Source organism: Cucumis melo, chromosome 6, assembly GCF_025177605.1.
Source record: "Cucumis melo cultivar AY chromosome 6, USDA_Cmelo_AY_1.0, whole genome shotgun sequence".
In the NCBI taxonomy this organism is placed as follows: domain Eukaryota; kingdom Viridiplantae; phylum Streptophyta; class Magnoliopsida; order Cucurbitales; family Cucurbitaceae; genus Cucumis; species Cucumis melo.
The window spans coordinates 584114-599381 of NC_066862.1; the positions used below are offsets into that span (position 1 = coordinate 584114).

At 33.2% G+C, this 15268-nt stretch overlaps 2 protein-coding genes across 2 annotated transcripts; both read left to right on the forward strand.

Annotated features, from left to right (window-relative positions):
• Window positions 1-6042: 6042 nt before the first annotated feature.
• LOC103483135 (homeobox-leucine zipper protein HAT3-like) lies at window positions 6043-8331 on the forward strand. Its single transcript, XM_008439598.3, has 4 exons — window positions 6043-6405; window positions 6633-6979; window positions 7214-7293; window positions 7787-8331. The coding sequence occupies exons 1-4, from the start codon at window positions 6267-6269 to the stop codon at window positions 8091-8093; spliced, it is 873 nt and encodes a 290-aa protein (XP_008437820.2). The 5' UTR covers window positions 6043-6266; the 3' UTR covers window positions 8094-8331.
• A 1624-nt stretch (window positions 8332-9955) lies between these two features.
• Window positions 9956-15268, forward strand: LOC103483136 (peptidyl-prolyl cis-trans isomerase FKBP20-2, chloroplastic). Its single transcript, XM_008439599.3, has 7 exons — window positions 9956-10183; window positions 11120-11216; window positions 11332-11546; window positions 11701-11810; window positions 12557-12665; window positions 12805-12881; window positions 14950-15268. Exons 1-7 carry the CDS (start codon window positions 10129-10131, stop codon window positions 15067-15069), a joined length of 783 nt encoding a protein of 260 aa, XP_008437821.2. The 5' UTR covers window positions 9956-10128; the 3' UTR covers window positions 15070-15268.

A 15268-nucleotide genomic window follows, 5' to 3' on the forward strand; every position in this document is an offset into this window, starting at 1 on the left:
TTAAACTAATAATGAAGCCCAATCTCTCCGCTTACTTCTCTATCTGTCTTGTCCCAAATATGCGTATATACCTCATTCTTTATCGGGTTTTAACAAACATGCAAAAAAAAACAAAAAAAAAAAAATAGAATGTCTTATTACAAGTTTGATCTGATATTGTCAAATTTTCTTTAATTTTATATAAATGTAGAGTCTAAAAGATCAAATTATCCATCTTTATTATTAATAATATTTTAAAAATGAAATAAGGTGATGATATTGAAACTAGTCGATTCTTTACTTCTTCTTCCAGCTGTCTTACGTAGTGATTAAAATAATATTGATGATTTATTATACATTAAATTTAATAAATAAAATATTTCCATGTTAAAAGATATTTTATTTTATAATAATTGCAAATCTACCGTAGATAATAACGTGATATTGAATATAATTAAAATTGTATTTTATTTATTAGCATAAGTAAAGGAGTAATAAATTACATAATAAATTCAATATAATGTGAATAAGAAAATATTTTGTGTTTAATTTAAAAAATCATTTATAATTAATAATTATGATAAAGTTATAATTGTCTTAAAAATATAAGAAATCCTAATCAAGATAATAAATTTTATTTGAAGACATTAGTAAAATTGCAAGAGTCATTGATTGTGTTAGTGAATGGTGTTTTGATGTGCTTAGTGATTATGTTTTGTGTATTAGTAGAGTTGAGTTTAAGAATCATTTATTATCTTAATGTATTTTTAGTAAGATTGTATGGGAGAAATGCTTTTCCAAATAAGGTATTTCCCATGTAATATTGTATTGGGATAAGAAGGTCGCTTGATTTCACAACCATGACAATTGAAAATCAAGTAAAGCATAAAGTTTGGAGAGTTAAATTAGTGAACCATTTTTGTTAAAAGAGTTTAAATAAATGTTTTTTTTTTCTAAATAGTTATTTTTAAATTAGTTTTTAGATGATCTCAAACTTTTCTTTTTTCTTTTTTCTTTTTTCTTTTTTCTTTTTTCTTTTTTCTTTTTTTTTTTTTCTTTTTGTCATGGGTTCTTAAAATAGAAATGAAAATGTAAAGGCAGATTAATATCTTTCAGGTGCAACTTTTTTGAAACATGGAGATGGGCAATTTAAATAAAGAGTAAAGGGATTTTGGTATATTTTCCTTTTCTGGGTTCCTTTCTCTTTTTTTATATATGTGACATTGTTAAAGCATTGGATGCTTCAGAATCTCAACCTCCAAAAAAAAAAAAGTCTCAACTTCAAATTTCACAATATGTTTTTTTTTTCCCTCCCTTTTTCATCTAAAAAAGTGATATATACTTTAAGATTGCATGTTTTTTCTTTTTTCCTTTTTTTCCGATGTTGATATTAGAATAGAAGTCGAAGATGGAATCTTTCGTGGTTTCTATACCATCATATATCATGTCCTACTCGTTCTTTTGAAAGGGAAAAAATCCAAAATAAAAATGCACAACAATCATTTAATCCATTACCTTTTTTGAAAAAAAAACACACACATATATTTACATCAACAAATTGATGTGGATGAACAACGTTATTCTTTTCGTAATGGCAATAACCAATTTGGATGTGTTTGGTAAATTTATGCACTAAAATTAATGTTTGTAAAGCTAATTAGTAAGGGCCGAATAATGTTTACATAATTGCAAACGTAAGTGCCATTTAATTATTATTTTAGTTTATTTAATATATTATAAAAATATTGTTTTTTTTTAAGAATGGTTGAAATTCCCGTGAATATGATAAAAATATTCAGAAGATAGATCGTGTCTATTTAAACTATGATATATGTATAAATCGTTTCAAAAGGCATAAGAAATTTTAATAAGTTGTTTTAAAAGAAAACGGGAGAAGAAGAAGAAGAAAAAAAATAATTTAAAAATAAATTAGTCTATTAAACCTTCAAATTATTGTCGTTTTTTCAAAACTCTCTCATTCGCATAAGAAAAATAATTGTATCTATTTGTCAATAATTGTCTAGAAATATCAAAATTAAAAATCATTTACTCTAAAGATAGATAAAATGTAAAACAATAGATGCAATATATAAACTACAAAAATGTGACATATAAATTAGATAATGAAATATTAAACGTAGTATGAGTAGTAGAACATATATATATATATATATATATATATATATGTAGGGAAGGATGTCAATAATTAAGAAATAATAGAATGGAGATGAAATAGAATTGAATGTTGTGAAAAGATTTGATGTTGGAATGGTGATAGATAGATAGGAAATAATAATAATAATAAGAATAAGAATAATTGTGTTGATGATGGGGGAGAAGAGAGGGAGAGGGAGAGGGAAGGGATAAAATGGGCGCGTGAGAAGAAGGGAAAGAGTATCCAATGATTGTGGACAAGTGGGATGTCTGAAGAAGGAGAGACAAAGGCAACACACACGAGTGCAATGATGGGACCACGTGTTGTCCCCCATCCTCCATGTGAACTCCTCCATGTTCCCCACGTGACCCCCACTTCCCCCTCCCCCCTCTCTCCTACCTTCACCCTCCTCCCCTCACGCGCATTTTCTCTTTCATTTTCTACTCTCTTATTCAAGTTTTCCTATTTCTCATTATTTCATAACTCTACTTTTAAATAACAACTCTTTATCTTTCAAAAAATCAACATTTTTAATAATCTGTTGATTTTAATTTTGAAATTAACTTTCAATTTTGTGTTTTATTAAATTTCATACCTTCTTCTTCTTCTTCTTCTTCTTCTTTTTTTTTTTTTTTGTCAACATCGATCGATTATAAACTTTGGAAAAGTTCTCGACAATCAAGTGTGATTTAAACTTTTTAGTTCAAGGCTATCGATGAACATCTTTGCGGATTGTTGAAAGCTCGTGTCGCTATTAAGAATTTACTTGAGTTCTATCAATTGTAGTATATGACTGTATCTCGTCCTTGTATATTCGTGTTACTAATAAAGAAGGGTGTGTGTTTTCGTAGTTAGCACAACTTCTAGAAATTGTTTCATTATCCATGGCCATCGAGATTGTGTCATTTGCTTAGTGCTTGAGATTACCCAATTTTTCTCTATTTTTTTACAACAAATTTTGATTTTGAATATATTAGTGTAAAATCAACATAATTGAAAACATATTTAACATTTCATGGGATTATAGAGGCTATTTTAAAACTAAAAATATATTTAAAATTTTAGAATGCAAAGATGAAAACAGTATAATGGGAAACAATTAGAAAAAAACGAGTAAAGGATGTCAATATCATAAATTTGATGGATACAAATTGTGATGTAATAAAATTTTGTAATTTCAAATGAGCGAAAGCGATACACGAAATACCATAATTACGTGAAAAGTTCAATAATTTTAGCAGAGTCTAAACGAAATAAAATAATAAAATATAATTGTCATGTTTTAAACCTAAGGACATATGTGACTTTTTTTATTTATTTTATTTTATATTAAAAATAATGGTTAAACAAATGATCTATCTAACAAACCAAACAAATATTAGAATGAATTTATTGAGATTTGATTGATAGGAAAGAGTAGGGTTCCAATATCAAATAGATTGTAGAAGCATTTCCTTCAAAATGGTCCACACCCTTACATTATCATGTGAAATACACCCAATCATCTTTATTTATGTATTTCTTTTTATTTTATTTGTATTTATCTATCCATAATCTCAAACACTCATTATTTATATATCTATCTATCACACTCTCATTATGCATTTATTGATCAAGGCCCTCAGCAAACAAATTAAATCTAATTATTACAAAAGCAAAGACTATAGGTCTTTTAATTTTCTCTCGTCATTTAAATTGTATTTATTTCTCTTCTAGATGTATGTTACTTTCATCATTTAACCATGGTGGATTTACCATAGGCTTAGAGCTCAAATTCCTATTGACTTTAATAAGTTTAAATTTTGGGCACCTAATAACTCTTTTAAATTGATTTAAACGTTCATAAAGAATCATGAAAATAATTTAATAATAAACAATATTTTTAATATATTTCTTTCTTTGGAACTTTACATGTATTTGAAAAAAATATGTACAAGAGAGAGTATGGCTCATAAACGCAAATTTTATAAAAATAAAAAACACATAAAGGAAAATGATAATATAGTAACCTAAACAGAAGATGAAGAGCGATATTGAATTACATTTCAATTATATATATAATTGAAGAAATTATTTTTTAAGTTTAAAATGTCATATAATTATTTAAAAAAATATACAAAGTTATTTGAGTGATTTTTATAAATAATAAACTAACATAAGTACATTTGACCAATTGTAATTTTTCCTTAAAAATATCTTAAGTATCATATTAATTTTGTTTAAATTATAAATCTCAATGCGGAGACGATGTAGATGGGAGATATATTAAAAATATTGAGTATGAAATTTTTGTTTGTATATAAAAACTTGTTCATACTTGCACGTAATACATGAAATATTGTGTGATAGATTACTGCTATGGAAATGCACCATATGTATTTGTTATTGTTAAAGGGAAAGAAAATGTTTTGTGGAGCCCGTGATGGGTAAGAGTCAGCTCATAGTAGAGATTGAAAAGAAGGTGAAAATGATAATGCAATGCCCTTTTGATAGATACCAAATAGGGCAAATAGGGCAAATAGGGCAAATAGGGCATAGCCATTTTGCAGGGATCGGTCACACCAATCCCTCCAAACATTTTCATTGCAAAATGTGCCACAATCAATGTGTTGTTATTTTATTTTATCAATTGTTTTTTATTGTCCTATTTAGGGACCGAGTTAGTGTTTTTTCCAACTTAATTATAAATTCTTTGAATTTTGTTACCATATATAGGATCCTAGTCTATTAAAAAACTCAAATAAATATATAGTTCAAAATTAAATATTTGACCTAACATCAATAAACCTTAATTAACACTATCTTAATGAATCCATCAAAATACTACATTGAAAATATGTTGAGATTTACACAAACTTTATACAAGATACATGGATCATGACATATAGTTTAGAGTCTAATAATCTAAAATTTCAATTTTCATATAAAATGTTTGATTTGCCCTCCAACATGGTTATTGGTTAATTGTTAAAGAATATAAAGTTTGACTTGAAGGTCACAAACAATATGATTATTTAGAAAGAAAAAAGAAAGAAAGAAAGGGGACAGGTAGAGAGATAAATGAATGAGTTACTGAAAATGGAATTAATAATATTTATTGTGGGGGGGGGGGGGTTTGATTGGGAATTGAAAATGTGAGTGAGTAATGGGAATTGGAATGGAGAAGTCAAATGAGATGTTAATTGAATTTGATTAAGAATGCAGTTATGAAATGGAGTTAGGAAATAGGAAGAAAAGAAATAGCATTTGCATGTGATAGCGTTATGGGGTAACCTCTCCCTCTTTCCCATTTCACCAAACAAACTCCTCCTTCTCCTCCTGCTGCTCCTGCTCACGCGCTCATACCCTCCCCCTCCATCACGTGGACCCTCCGACATCTGAATAAACCTATGGGGATATAACCAATTTGCCTCGTGATGTGGAGCTGTCAACGAACGCTACAATACAACACACCACTGGAGAGAGGGACCCACTCAAACCAACCCCCCCCCCCCCTTTCTGGGTCCCACTGCACGTGATTTCGAGTAGCATAATCATCAACTGATTATTTATTGCGCGTGTCTTTCACTTCTAGCGCGTCCACATTTACTCGGTCAACGAGCGGGAAAGCCGCTTTTTCTCTTATTACTATTATTTATTTGTTTATTTATTTCTCTCTTTTAACTGAACTGCTTTTCAGGTTAACCATGGTAAAAAGTGTTTTCTTTTTTTTTTTTTGAACGCAACCATGGTTAAAAAAGTTAAAACCCTAAGAAGAGAGAGGGTGATAAGAAAAGCCATTTTATCATGATTGAGCCAATAGCCTCTCTGACATTAGTGATGATTAAATCTACACCCCTCGTGTCTCTCTCTATCTCTTATTATTATTTTTTTTTTATTTAAATTTTCTCTCTACTTGTATATATAGTCCCATCCATGCTTTTACTCTTCTGCTGCAAATTACCAGCAAAAGCTATGACATCTCTCTGCTGCAGCCTCTGCCCAATTTTCCCACCATTTTCTTTCCATCTGCTTTCCCACAATCCAAACACCAATTAATTACTCCCACTTCTTTCTCTCTTGTATATATTTTTTTCTTCTTGCATTTGTGTTCTTCTAGTGTTATTTGATTCTCTTGAACCGACAACACGGAATGGGCGGGAGAGATGATGACTTGGGACTCACTTTGAGTTTAGGTTTTGGTGTTACCACTCAGCCCACTCACATGCAAAGGCCGTCGATGCATAATCACCTCCGCAAGACTTCTTGGAATGAGCTTTTTCAATTTTCTGGTAATTTGTGGATTTCGTGTGTTGTTAGCCGTTTTGTTTGTTTTTATTGGAGTTTTTTTTTGTGTGTGTGTGTGTTGGATCTGTGATTTTTTTTTTTGGAATGGTCATGCGAAGATTCTTCTCCGATTTTGCGACTATCGTTCGTTTCTGATGATGATTGACGAGCATTTTATTTATTCGATTGCGTTTCTGAATCGTCGTCACTGTTTTCTCGGTTATTTGTTAAGATCGAAACGCCGATTCGAGGTCGTTTCTTAGAGGAATCGACGTGAATCGGTTGCCGACGGGCGTGGACGGCGAGGAAGAGAACGGCGTTTCATCTCCGAACAGTACGATTTCTAGCATTAGTGGAAAGAGAAGCGAGAGAGAAGCGGCTGGAGACGAGGCGGAGGCAGAGGCAGAGGCAGAGGCAGAAGCGGAAGCGGAAGCCGAGAGAGCCTCGTGCTCGCGAGGGAGTGATGACGAAGACGGTGGAGGCGGGGACGGCGACGCCTCGAGAAAGAAGCTGAGGTTATCTAAGGAACAGTCAATGGTTCTTGAGGAGACCTTCAAAGAGCACAATACGCTCAATCCTGTAAGTGGCAATTTGGTCATTTTCGTACGAAACTTCTCTGGCCGGTGGCAGTTTGGGTAATTATTACGTCTAAGGAGGGCGTTTTAGTCAATATCCGGTTCAGTTGTAATCAAAAGTGTTCTAATTGCAGTTAATTGGATTTTATTTAGAAACTTTTTGTTAATAATAATACATTTACGTTTAGTTTAACTTAAAAGATTAATTTGTTAGATTATTTTGTATGACAAATTTCAGAAGCAAAAGCTGGCACTTGCAAAGCAGCTGAATCTGACACCAAGACAAGTGGAGGTGTGGTTTCAAAACAGAAGGGCAAGGTGAGTAAATTCTACTTACAATCTCGGGGTAGTATGGACATTTTATTTTACGCTGTATGGTTAGAGAAGGTCAATTCATTGGACATCCAGGGATAGAATCGTAATCTCGTTAAAAGCGGAGGAGTTGTTGCTTTCGTAATTAATAAATGCTCTGCCTCTGCATTTAAGTAGGAAGGTCAACTTTGTCATATCAACATTGTTGCCTCCATCATTGATATTCTTTCTCCTTACAGTTTTTTTTTTTTTTTTTTTTTTTTTTTTTTTAAATATATCCCAAATTCCCATTCGTCCAATTGCATGCGATCAATTTTTAAACTTTTAAATCTCCCTAAACTTCCTTCCACATTAACTTTGAGGTTCCTTATTATTATGATTTGTAGTTTCAGTAGTGAAGTGATAGAAATGTTAGTTTATTTTGGGTTAATTTTCTTTATTTCAAGGGAAATAGTTGAGTGGGATTAATTATTTGTGTGGGGATTTGATGATGGGGCAGGACCAAATTGAAGCAAACAGAAGTAGATTGTGAGTACTTGAAAAGGTGCTGTGAGAATCTAACAGAGGAAAACAGAAGGCTACAGAAGGAGGTGCAAGAGTTGAGAGCACTCAAGCTTTCTCCACAGCTCTATATGCACATGAATCCTCCTACCACCCTAACCATGTGCCCTCAGTGTGAGCGTGTGGCGGTTTCTTCGTCTTCTTCGACGTCGGCTGCTACGACCACACGCCATCCAGCAGCGGCTGGTGTGCAGCGTACCTCTATGGCCATCAACCCGTGGGCAGTGTTACCGATTCAACGTTGATTTGTTGAGTTGTTGATCTTCTTGTGTTTCCTTGTGGGGGGTTGTGAGTTTAATTAATGTTTGTTGGAGGAGGACGGACAATTTTGTTTTGGAGATGCTGGTGGTGATTAAGTTGGCTAGCTTTGCCCAGTTTTCTCCTGAATGAAACCAAGTTAGATTTTGGTAGTGAGAGAGGAATGGACAATGGAATCATATGGTCAAAATTAAGATCAACGAAGACCCTTTTCTTTGTCATTAAGCCAATACAATTGCCTAACACAATTAAATACGTTAAGTTATTGATATACATCAATTAACAATTAATATACGAAGACGGAAAAAGGTCACCTTTTAACAAAAAGAGATTTGTTTCAATATACTCTCATATGCATGTTAAAATGATGTATGGCATCCTACGTGGCAAATTGAACTCTTAAAAAAGAAGGAAAAGAAGGATAAAAGAATGGGCAGAGAAGATTTCTGATACTGCTATCCGAAGAAGCTTTATTTCGTTGGAAGTTTCGAAAGATGGTTCTAAGATTTGTAATTTTGGAGAAAAATAATTTTAGGTGCAGCTAATAATACAAATAAAATTGAACACCGATGATATGGTGTTCAGGACACCTAATTAACACTAGTATTGACTGTTTTTTTGACACTTGATTCCGAATGCCTTACATAGAATTTAGTGACGTAACAAACCTCATAAATTTATGAAATTGCTAGCTTATCATACTTCAGATGGTTACAACTCCATGACAAAACTGCCACCAACATCTTATCTACTCAGTCGAACTCTTTCATGGTTTGTTTCTTATGACTTTGTACTGCTATCATTGGGCTTCCACCAAGTTTTTCAAGGATCATTTGAACTCACTTTAGATATTTCTCACATGCAACTTAACTACTTGGCTACTTCATAAGCTCTCACTTGTGTCCTTTAAGCTAACTCTAGATTCCCTCAAATGTCCATCAATTCTGGTATGTTGACTGGGCTTAATTCTACCTCTGGTCATAGTCCTCCAATCTATCTAAGACTGTCTACATATATCCCCATCCTACTTGGCTATCTTGAACCCATAAAAAGAAACAAGAAAAATATATATATTCATTTTACATTTTAGAAAGAATAGCTAGAGGAGATTTCTGATATTGTTATCCAAAACAGCTTGTGTTTCATTGGAAGTATATCCGACCCCCCTTTTTTTTTCCAAGAATTTTTAATTTAAATTTTAAATTATTGTTTTTGTTGTCTTCTCACCCTATTTGAAAAAAAAAAAAAAAAGAAGAAAAAACCCATATTGAATTAAGATGAAGAGAACAAATTTTATGGGCCAACACAAGCATGGGCTCTGAGAAATCAAATATATTGTGGGCCTCCATGTGCTTGGAAATGTCTCCTTTGCAAAGAGGAAGGTGAAATGTATATATTATAACAAAAAAAAAAAAAAAAAAAAAAAAACAATATAATATGTGTGTGGAGAGATCAATCCTGGGGTTGATAGTAGCAGTTAAGTTATGTTGTTTTTGTTGTGTATATTCTAAGTTGTCAACTTGAAAATCAGTAAAAACAATAAAAAAGAATATCTCAATTTCAACATATTTAACACTGACATTGCTTCAAAATCACACTTTAATTTTTTTTTTCTTTTTAAAAAAAATATTTCATTCATTTAGATAAAATTTAGAAGATGGGTTTAAATGACAAAATGGATAGAAAATATTTTTAAACACATTTTTATGTTGAGATGATAAAATAAAACTTTCTATACCTTGTTATATTTGTAAAATAAACTAAGTCATGGATGGGTGGGTTGACTACCTGGTTACCATTTTTTGTGATAATGTTAGCCGTGGATGGGTCCGTTGCGACCTTTGGGGGATAAATGGCATTTCTGAAAATTTGTAAAAGGGCGCGCCACAAGAGATGAGATAACATTACAAATACAAATACAAATGATGTTATTATACTTTACAAAATTGAAGATAATGTGTTCGGAATAACGGGAAAACAGCCATGCCATAGCGTTTTCCGCCATTTTTTTTTGCAGAAGATATGCTTATTACTTGCTCAACGCCCTCTCTCACCTCCTCCGCCCATTCTCTTTCTTGTAAGACCCATTCCATTCCCTATCTTCTTCTTCTTCTTCTTCTTCTCCTCTCATCTCTTCAATTTTGTCATTATTTTGGATTTTTGCGATAAAATGTACAAAGATTCATACTTGCATTTTGGGTACTTTCTAATTTTCTCTATTCACATTGAATTTTGCTCTAAATTGAGTTTGCTCTTAATACAACTCAGATTATCAATGTCTTTTGGCATCTGCTTCGTATCGTCTTGTTTGCCTTGCTCAATAGTTGCTTGTAGAAGAGGAGTGCGATTTATCGTCTTTAGTGATCTCTCCTTCCTCACCTCCTTTTTATTTCCCCGTCTGCAAGTTCGTTTTTTCGTAGTTGAGCTTCTCTAAGCTATTCATTTACAGAAATTATATATATGTTTTTTATCTATTAAAATAGTCATCTAATTAAATTTTATTGTAACCTCTTAATTTAAGCCTTTAGATTTAGTGGTGAGTTAACGTTGTATAGTATAAGAATAATGCTCGAACCTCTGAAATTTTATTTCATTCCCAATTATGTTGACTTTCATCTATGTATTTCCTAAATTTTTAAGAACACAAATAAGGGGGTGAGAGTGATTCTAAAATTGTTGTTGTCATTTTTAAATTTACATGTAAAATGCTTTTAAACTTTCTAAACCAATTTCATTGGTACGAAAAATGTAGTTAAAAGTATAAAATCAAACATCGAGTAGTATAAGCCGTGTTTAAAAGTGTTTTTAAACATGAAGAAAGTGATTTTGATAACTTCAAAATCACTCCAAAATACATACTCACTCAAGCTTTTGGGTTGATAGTTAGTTAACAAGATAGTGCGGTAATTTGACTGTTTTTCAATGCATGCCTCATTGAGTTGTGTTGAATAGTGTATTGGTTCATCTCTACCTGTTCCTTTGGTTTTATAAATCTATTGACACCCTCTGTCAGGCGGGGCATTTTCCGGATATGCAACATCAAGAGCTTTCATAACTCAAATCAAGCAAGTACAGCGCCACTGCTCGTGTCAGAGTTTCAATCACAGCAGGTTAGATTTTGAATATTGGTTGATGGCTGTGATTACTGATTTGTATTTCATAGTGAAGAAGGTATCTTGTGATCAGATAAGTCCTGACCCGAATTATTTTTTCGTGCATGATCAGCAAAGATAATTCTTATATATCATTATCCAATGAGAATTCCAGGCGAAAGATTCTCCTATTTTTCTTATCAACTACAGCTTTATTTCCCACTCGGCGTTCTTCTGCCAAGACAAAGAATAAGAATCCATACGATGAAAGACGCTTACTAGAGCAAAATAAACGGAGACAAAAAGAAAACAATGCCCCTGATGACTTTCCAAGCTTTGTCAGGGAAGGTATGTATCAGGCTGCTATTCCATGGTTCAATTGAGGTATCTTTAACTTCAAGGCATTGCCTTCTAAATGCAACTCTGATGTCTTTCCTGAAAATAACAGAGTAAAATAAAGTCAAATGTATGAACATTATAGATTTTCTAATGTGTGGCTCAGGTTTCGAGGTTAAGGTAATAACACCAGAGTCCTATGTCAAACGTGACTCTGGGCTCATATATTGGGATATCGAAGTTGGTAATGGTGATTGCCCCAAGGATGGTCAGCAGGTTTGATTTTTTTCTTTTCACAACTACAATATCATTTCTTCAATATTCTTGCAGAATCAATATCTATCTTTTAGTGGTGTAGTATTCGGATTAGCAAACCATATCTTCAGTTGAAGTGTGTTTGACTTGCTGATTCGTTTATCACATTTTATGGTGTCAGTATGAATTGAGAGTTCATTTTTATCTGAGAGAGAGAGAGAGAGAGGAAAAGATGTGTTCACATTGTAGACTTCGCGGAAATGAATTCCAATCTCTGATGTCAGCCAACAAGAATGGCATTAAGATTGTTCATGTAAGAAATCCTAGAAGGCTGAATGATACTTGGTGAACGTTCACTTGCAATTCTCAAAAGATTGTTGGTCCATTGATGCTACTTTGTATCAGAATCTCAGAAGCTTAAAGAAAATGATATATGCACGTGCACCTTTTGCAGTAGTAGCCGGACTTAGAATTGGTTAGCATAAGATTATTTTAATTCGCATACACAGTTTAGTGATTAGGTCTCTCTTTGAAAGACAGAACTGAGTTTGAGGGGTGGAATTTCCAGGAACTTCAGAAGATCCCTGGAAATGTATGAAAAGTGTTTCTTGGTTTCATATTAATAATTGTAAGAACAATTTGAATGTTGGTAAAAATAATTCACCAACCTCAATATGAACAGCTGATTTTGTAATAAGTGATCGTTGCATGTTTTTGACATTAGTGAAGTTTCCTGGTGTACATTGTGAATGTGAAGTTCCTTTCAGGTGATCTTTCACTATGTTGGCTATAATGAATCGGGTCGTCGAATTGATAGCACATACTTACAGGGTTCTCCGGCCAGAATCCGTGTGGGCACAAATGCATTGGTCCCAGGTAGTTAAATCATGCCCCTTTATCACCACACACAAGAGAGGAAAAAAAAAAAAAAACTCTCACCAATCTTGTAAAAGCAAGAAGAAATTTATATACAGTTGAAAATAATCAGATAGCATCTGAGAGAAAAATATTGCAGGATTTGAGGAAGGAATTCGAGGCATGAGACCAGGGGGAAAAAGGAGAATAATAATCCCACCAGAACTTGGACCACCTGTGAGTTCTCAAGCATATGATCATTGTTTCAGTTATATATGTGATCTTAAATTTCTTGTAACTGATGGTTATATAGGCAGCAATTTTTATTCATGCAAGGAAAGACCACACCCATAATTTGACCTCCCATTTGCTGCAGTTGTATTTACACGTGATAGAATTCATCTCCAGCTAGACAAGCCTCTATCTTTTACCATGAGATTGTTTATATAGATAATTAAATGATGTTTTCTTGCTTGGCAGAATACTAGAATCTCAATAGGAGAGAACACACCGATATTGGAGAAGAACACACTAGGTTGGGGCAGATTAGAAAGTTGCCCACTCAAAGTAAAGGAATCCCGGCAGGCATTAGCAAACAAGTTGAACTAAATAAGAGGACAAATATAAGTGTACAACAGGTGAAAGAAAATCAACTCAAGAAGAAAATATGATTACAAAAGTTTCCTCAAAACAATTGTTGCAAAAAGTTAGTCTTCGATAAAAAAAAAACCCTTAAAAACATAGGAGTGATTGATTGTGAAAACTGAAAAACCTTCGAAATACACCCAGAATAACCCTCAAAGCTTGGACTCTCTAAAACTTTCCCCCTTGTGTACAATAAAGGTTTTGTGTTTCTTATGGAGTGAATTTCCATTTTCCAGATAATAGAACTTACTAATCTAGGAAATCTTAGTTCTATATTTAAACCAGTGACCACAAACTAGATGTTTTAAAAATCTTGAAGCTTGTTGGAGAAGCGCTACGATGGATGTAATTCCTTTTGGAGTTTATTTGCAGATTTCTTCATGCTACATTGGTAAAATAGGCTCTCTGGATCTTCATTCTCAGTAGAAACACTAACGTGGAGAAAGGCCAAAGAAGGAAATGACTTTTTGGACCCAATCAGTTATGTTGACCCCTCATGCTAAGGGCCAGATGAAGAATTCAATATCTTTAGAATTTCTTTCTAAGTAGTAAATAATTTGGATGGTTGAGAAGATCGAGGTTGCCATTCTTGATCGACAATTTTCAATACTGAATATCTGAACCACTTTTGTTCACCTTCCTGTTATTTTTGTTTGACAAAACTATGTGAATGGCAATGCGATTGCCAACTAACGAATCTAGGAGGGGGATGGGGGGTGGGGAGTGGGTGAGAACGAGTTATCTAGAGATCCACTCATCTTCCCAAGAAGAAATATTGTCACTCTTATAGTTTCACAAAGATTTTATTTTCAAAAATGAATCTCCTAGAACTTTTTTACTTAAGACCTCTTCTTTTGGCACAACAAATCTCCCTTAAGAACCTCATAAAGTCATACTTGCAACCTCATATTTCCGCACTAGAGTTCTTTGCTGCACTCTCTAAAATTTTCTACCATGTAGATGCAACAACCACTTTTTTCTGTATCAAATTATCTTGAACCTAAACCTCCAACGATCAAATGAATAATTGAACTCCATTGAATTAAGTGAATTCCTCGTTCAGTTCATAGCTTCCTTTGCATAGTCATTCATACTTTTCTCTCGTCTTCCCATGGGAACCTTTTTGGAATGAATGAAATTTCTTCTTAAATATATATAACTCGACGCTCATTCTTCTTGCACGTATGAATGGGAAGCTTGTGATTAAATTCAAAGAGAACTGCAGAAGTGCGTGGTTCGAGAGCATATTGCCTTGTCATAGGGCCACACAATCCTTCTTTGTCCATTCTTATATGCCAGTCTCTGAAACTGGATTTTGGTAGTTTTCTGCCCCACTTATTTTGTGCATTCTTTTTCCATGCAAGTAAGACAAAGGAAGAATTCTGGATCTCAGTTATCTAATCAGATATGCAGATAAACTTCATTCTTTTGCCTTGAAGTAAATATTTTTTCACTGTTCCCATATCTAGAAAAACGAATGAATAGGGATACCCATGTCTGTCTAGTTTAAATTTAAAAGGCAGAATGCTTGCATTAATGTTTACTTGTTTGCTTACCTTGATGCCTGATGGGGTCACCATTTTTTACGTTTCTGTGACTAAATACTAATGTGATGTTTGATGATCTAGCTCAATTGATTTGACTTTTTGATTATCTACAGGTGGGGCCTTCCACATTTTTCAGCTCAAAACAGTTTGAAGTCTTTGATGTGGAACTGTTAAGCGTCCAAGATTGTCAGAGGAGGACAATAGGCTTTTACTCTGATATTGTTTGCAGCTAGGAGTTGAAGGTTGTCATTTTGAGGTACACATTGATCTTTGAGATGAAACACCTTGAAACATCCATACTGCACAATGTATATGCTGATGAACTTTTCTGAGGAACCTTTTGGAAAACAACCATCAATTCCTCTCCACCCCCACCCCAAGTGAGATGTTTTTACAGTGATTGATCAATTAGATTAAATATCAGATTACCAA

What these genes read in the sequence shown, in the direction of transcription:
- LOC103483135 (XM_008439598.3), top strand. Translation starts at nt 6,267, where the DNA reads ATGGGCGGGAGAGATGATGACTTGGGACTCACTTTGAGTTTAGGTTTT. An exon ending in AGCACAATACGCTCAATCCT is followed by an intron (nt 6,980 to 7,213) that starts GTAAGTGGCAAT and finishes GACAAATTTCAG; the next exon opens with AAGCAAAAGCTGGCACTTGC. An exon ending in TTTCAAAACAGAAGGGCAAG is followed by an intron (nt 7,294 to 7,786) that starts GTGAGTAAATTC and finishes ATGATGGGGCAG; the next exon opens with GACCAAATTGAAGCAAACAG.
- LOC103483136 (XM_008439599.3), top strand. Translation starts at nt 10,129, where the DNA reads ATGCTTATTACTTGCTCAACGCCCTCTCTCACCTCCTCCGCCCATTCT. An exon ending in TCCAAGCTTTGTCAGGGAAG is followed by an intron (nt 11,547 to 11,700) that starts GTATGTATCAGG and finishes TGTGTGGCTCAG; the next exon opens with GTTTCGAGGTTAAGGTAATA. An exon ending in CACCAGAACTTGGACCACCT is followed by an intron (nt 12,882 to 14,949) that starts GTGAGTTCTCAA and finishes GATTATCTACAG; the next exon opens with GTGGGGCCTTCCACATTTTT.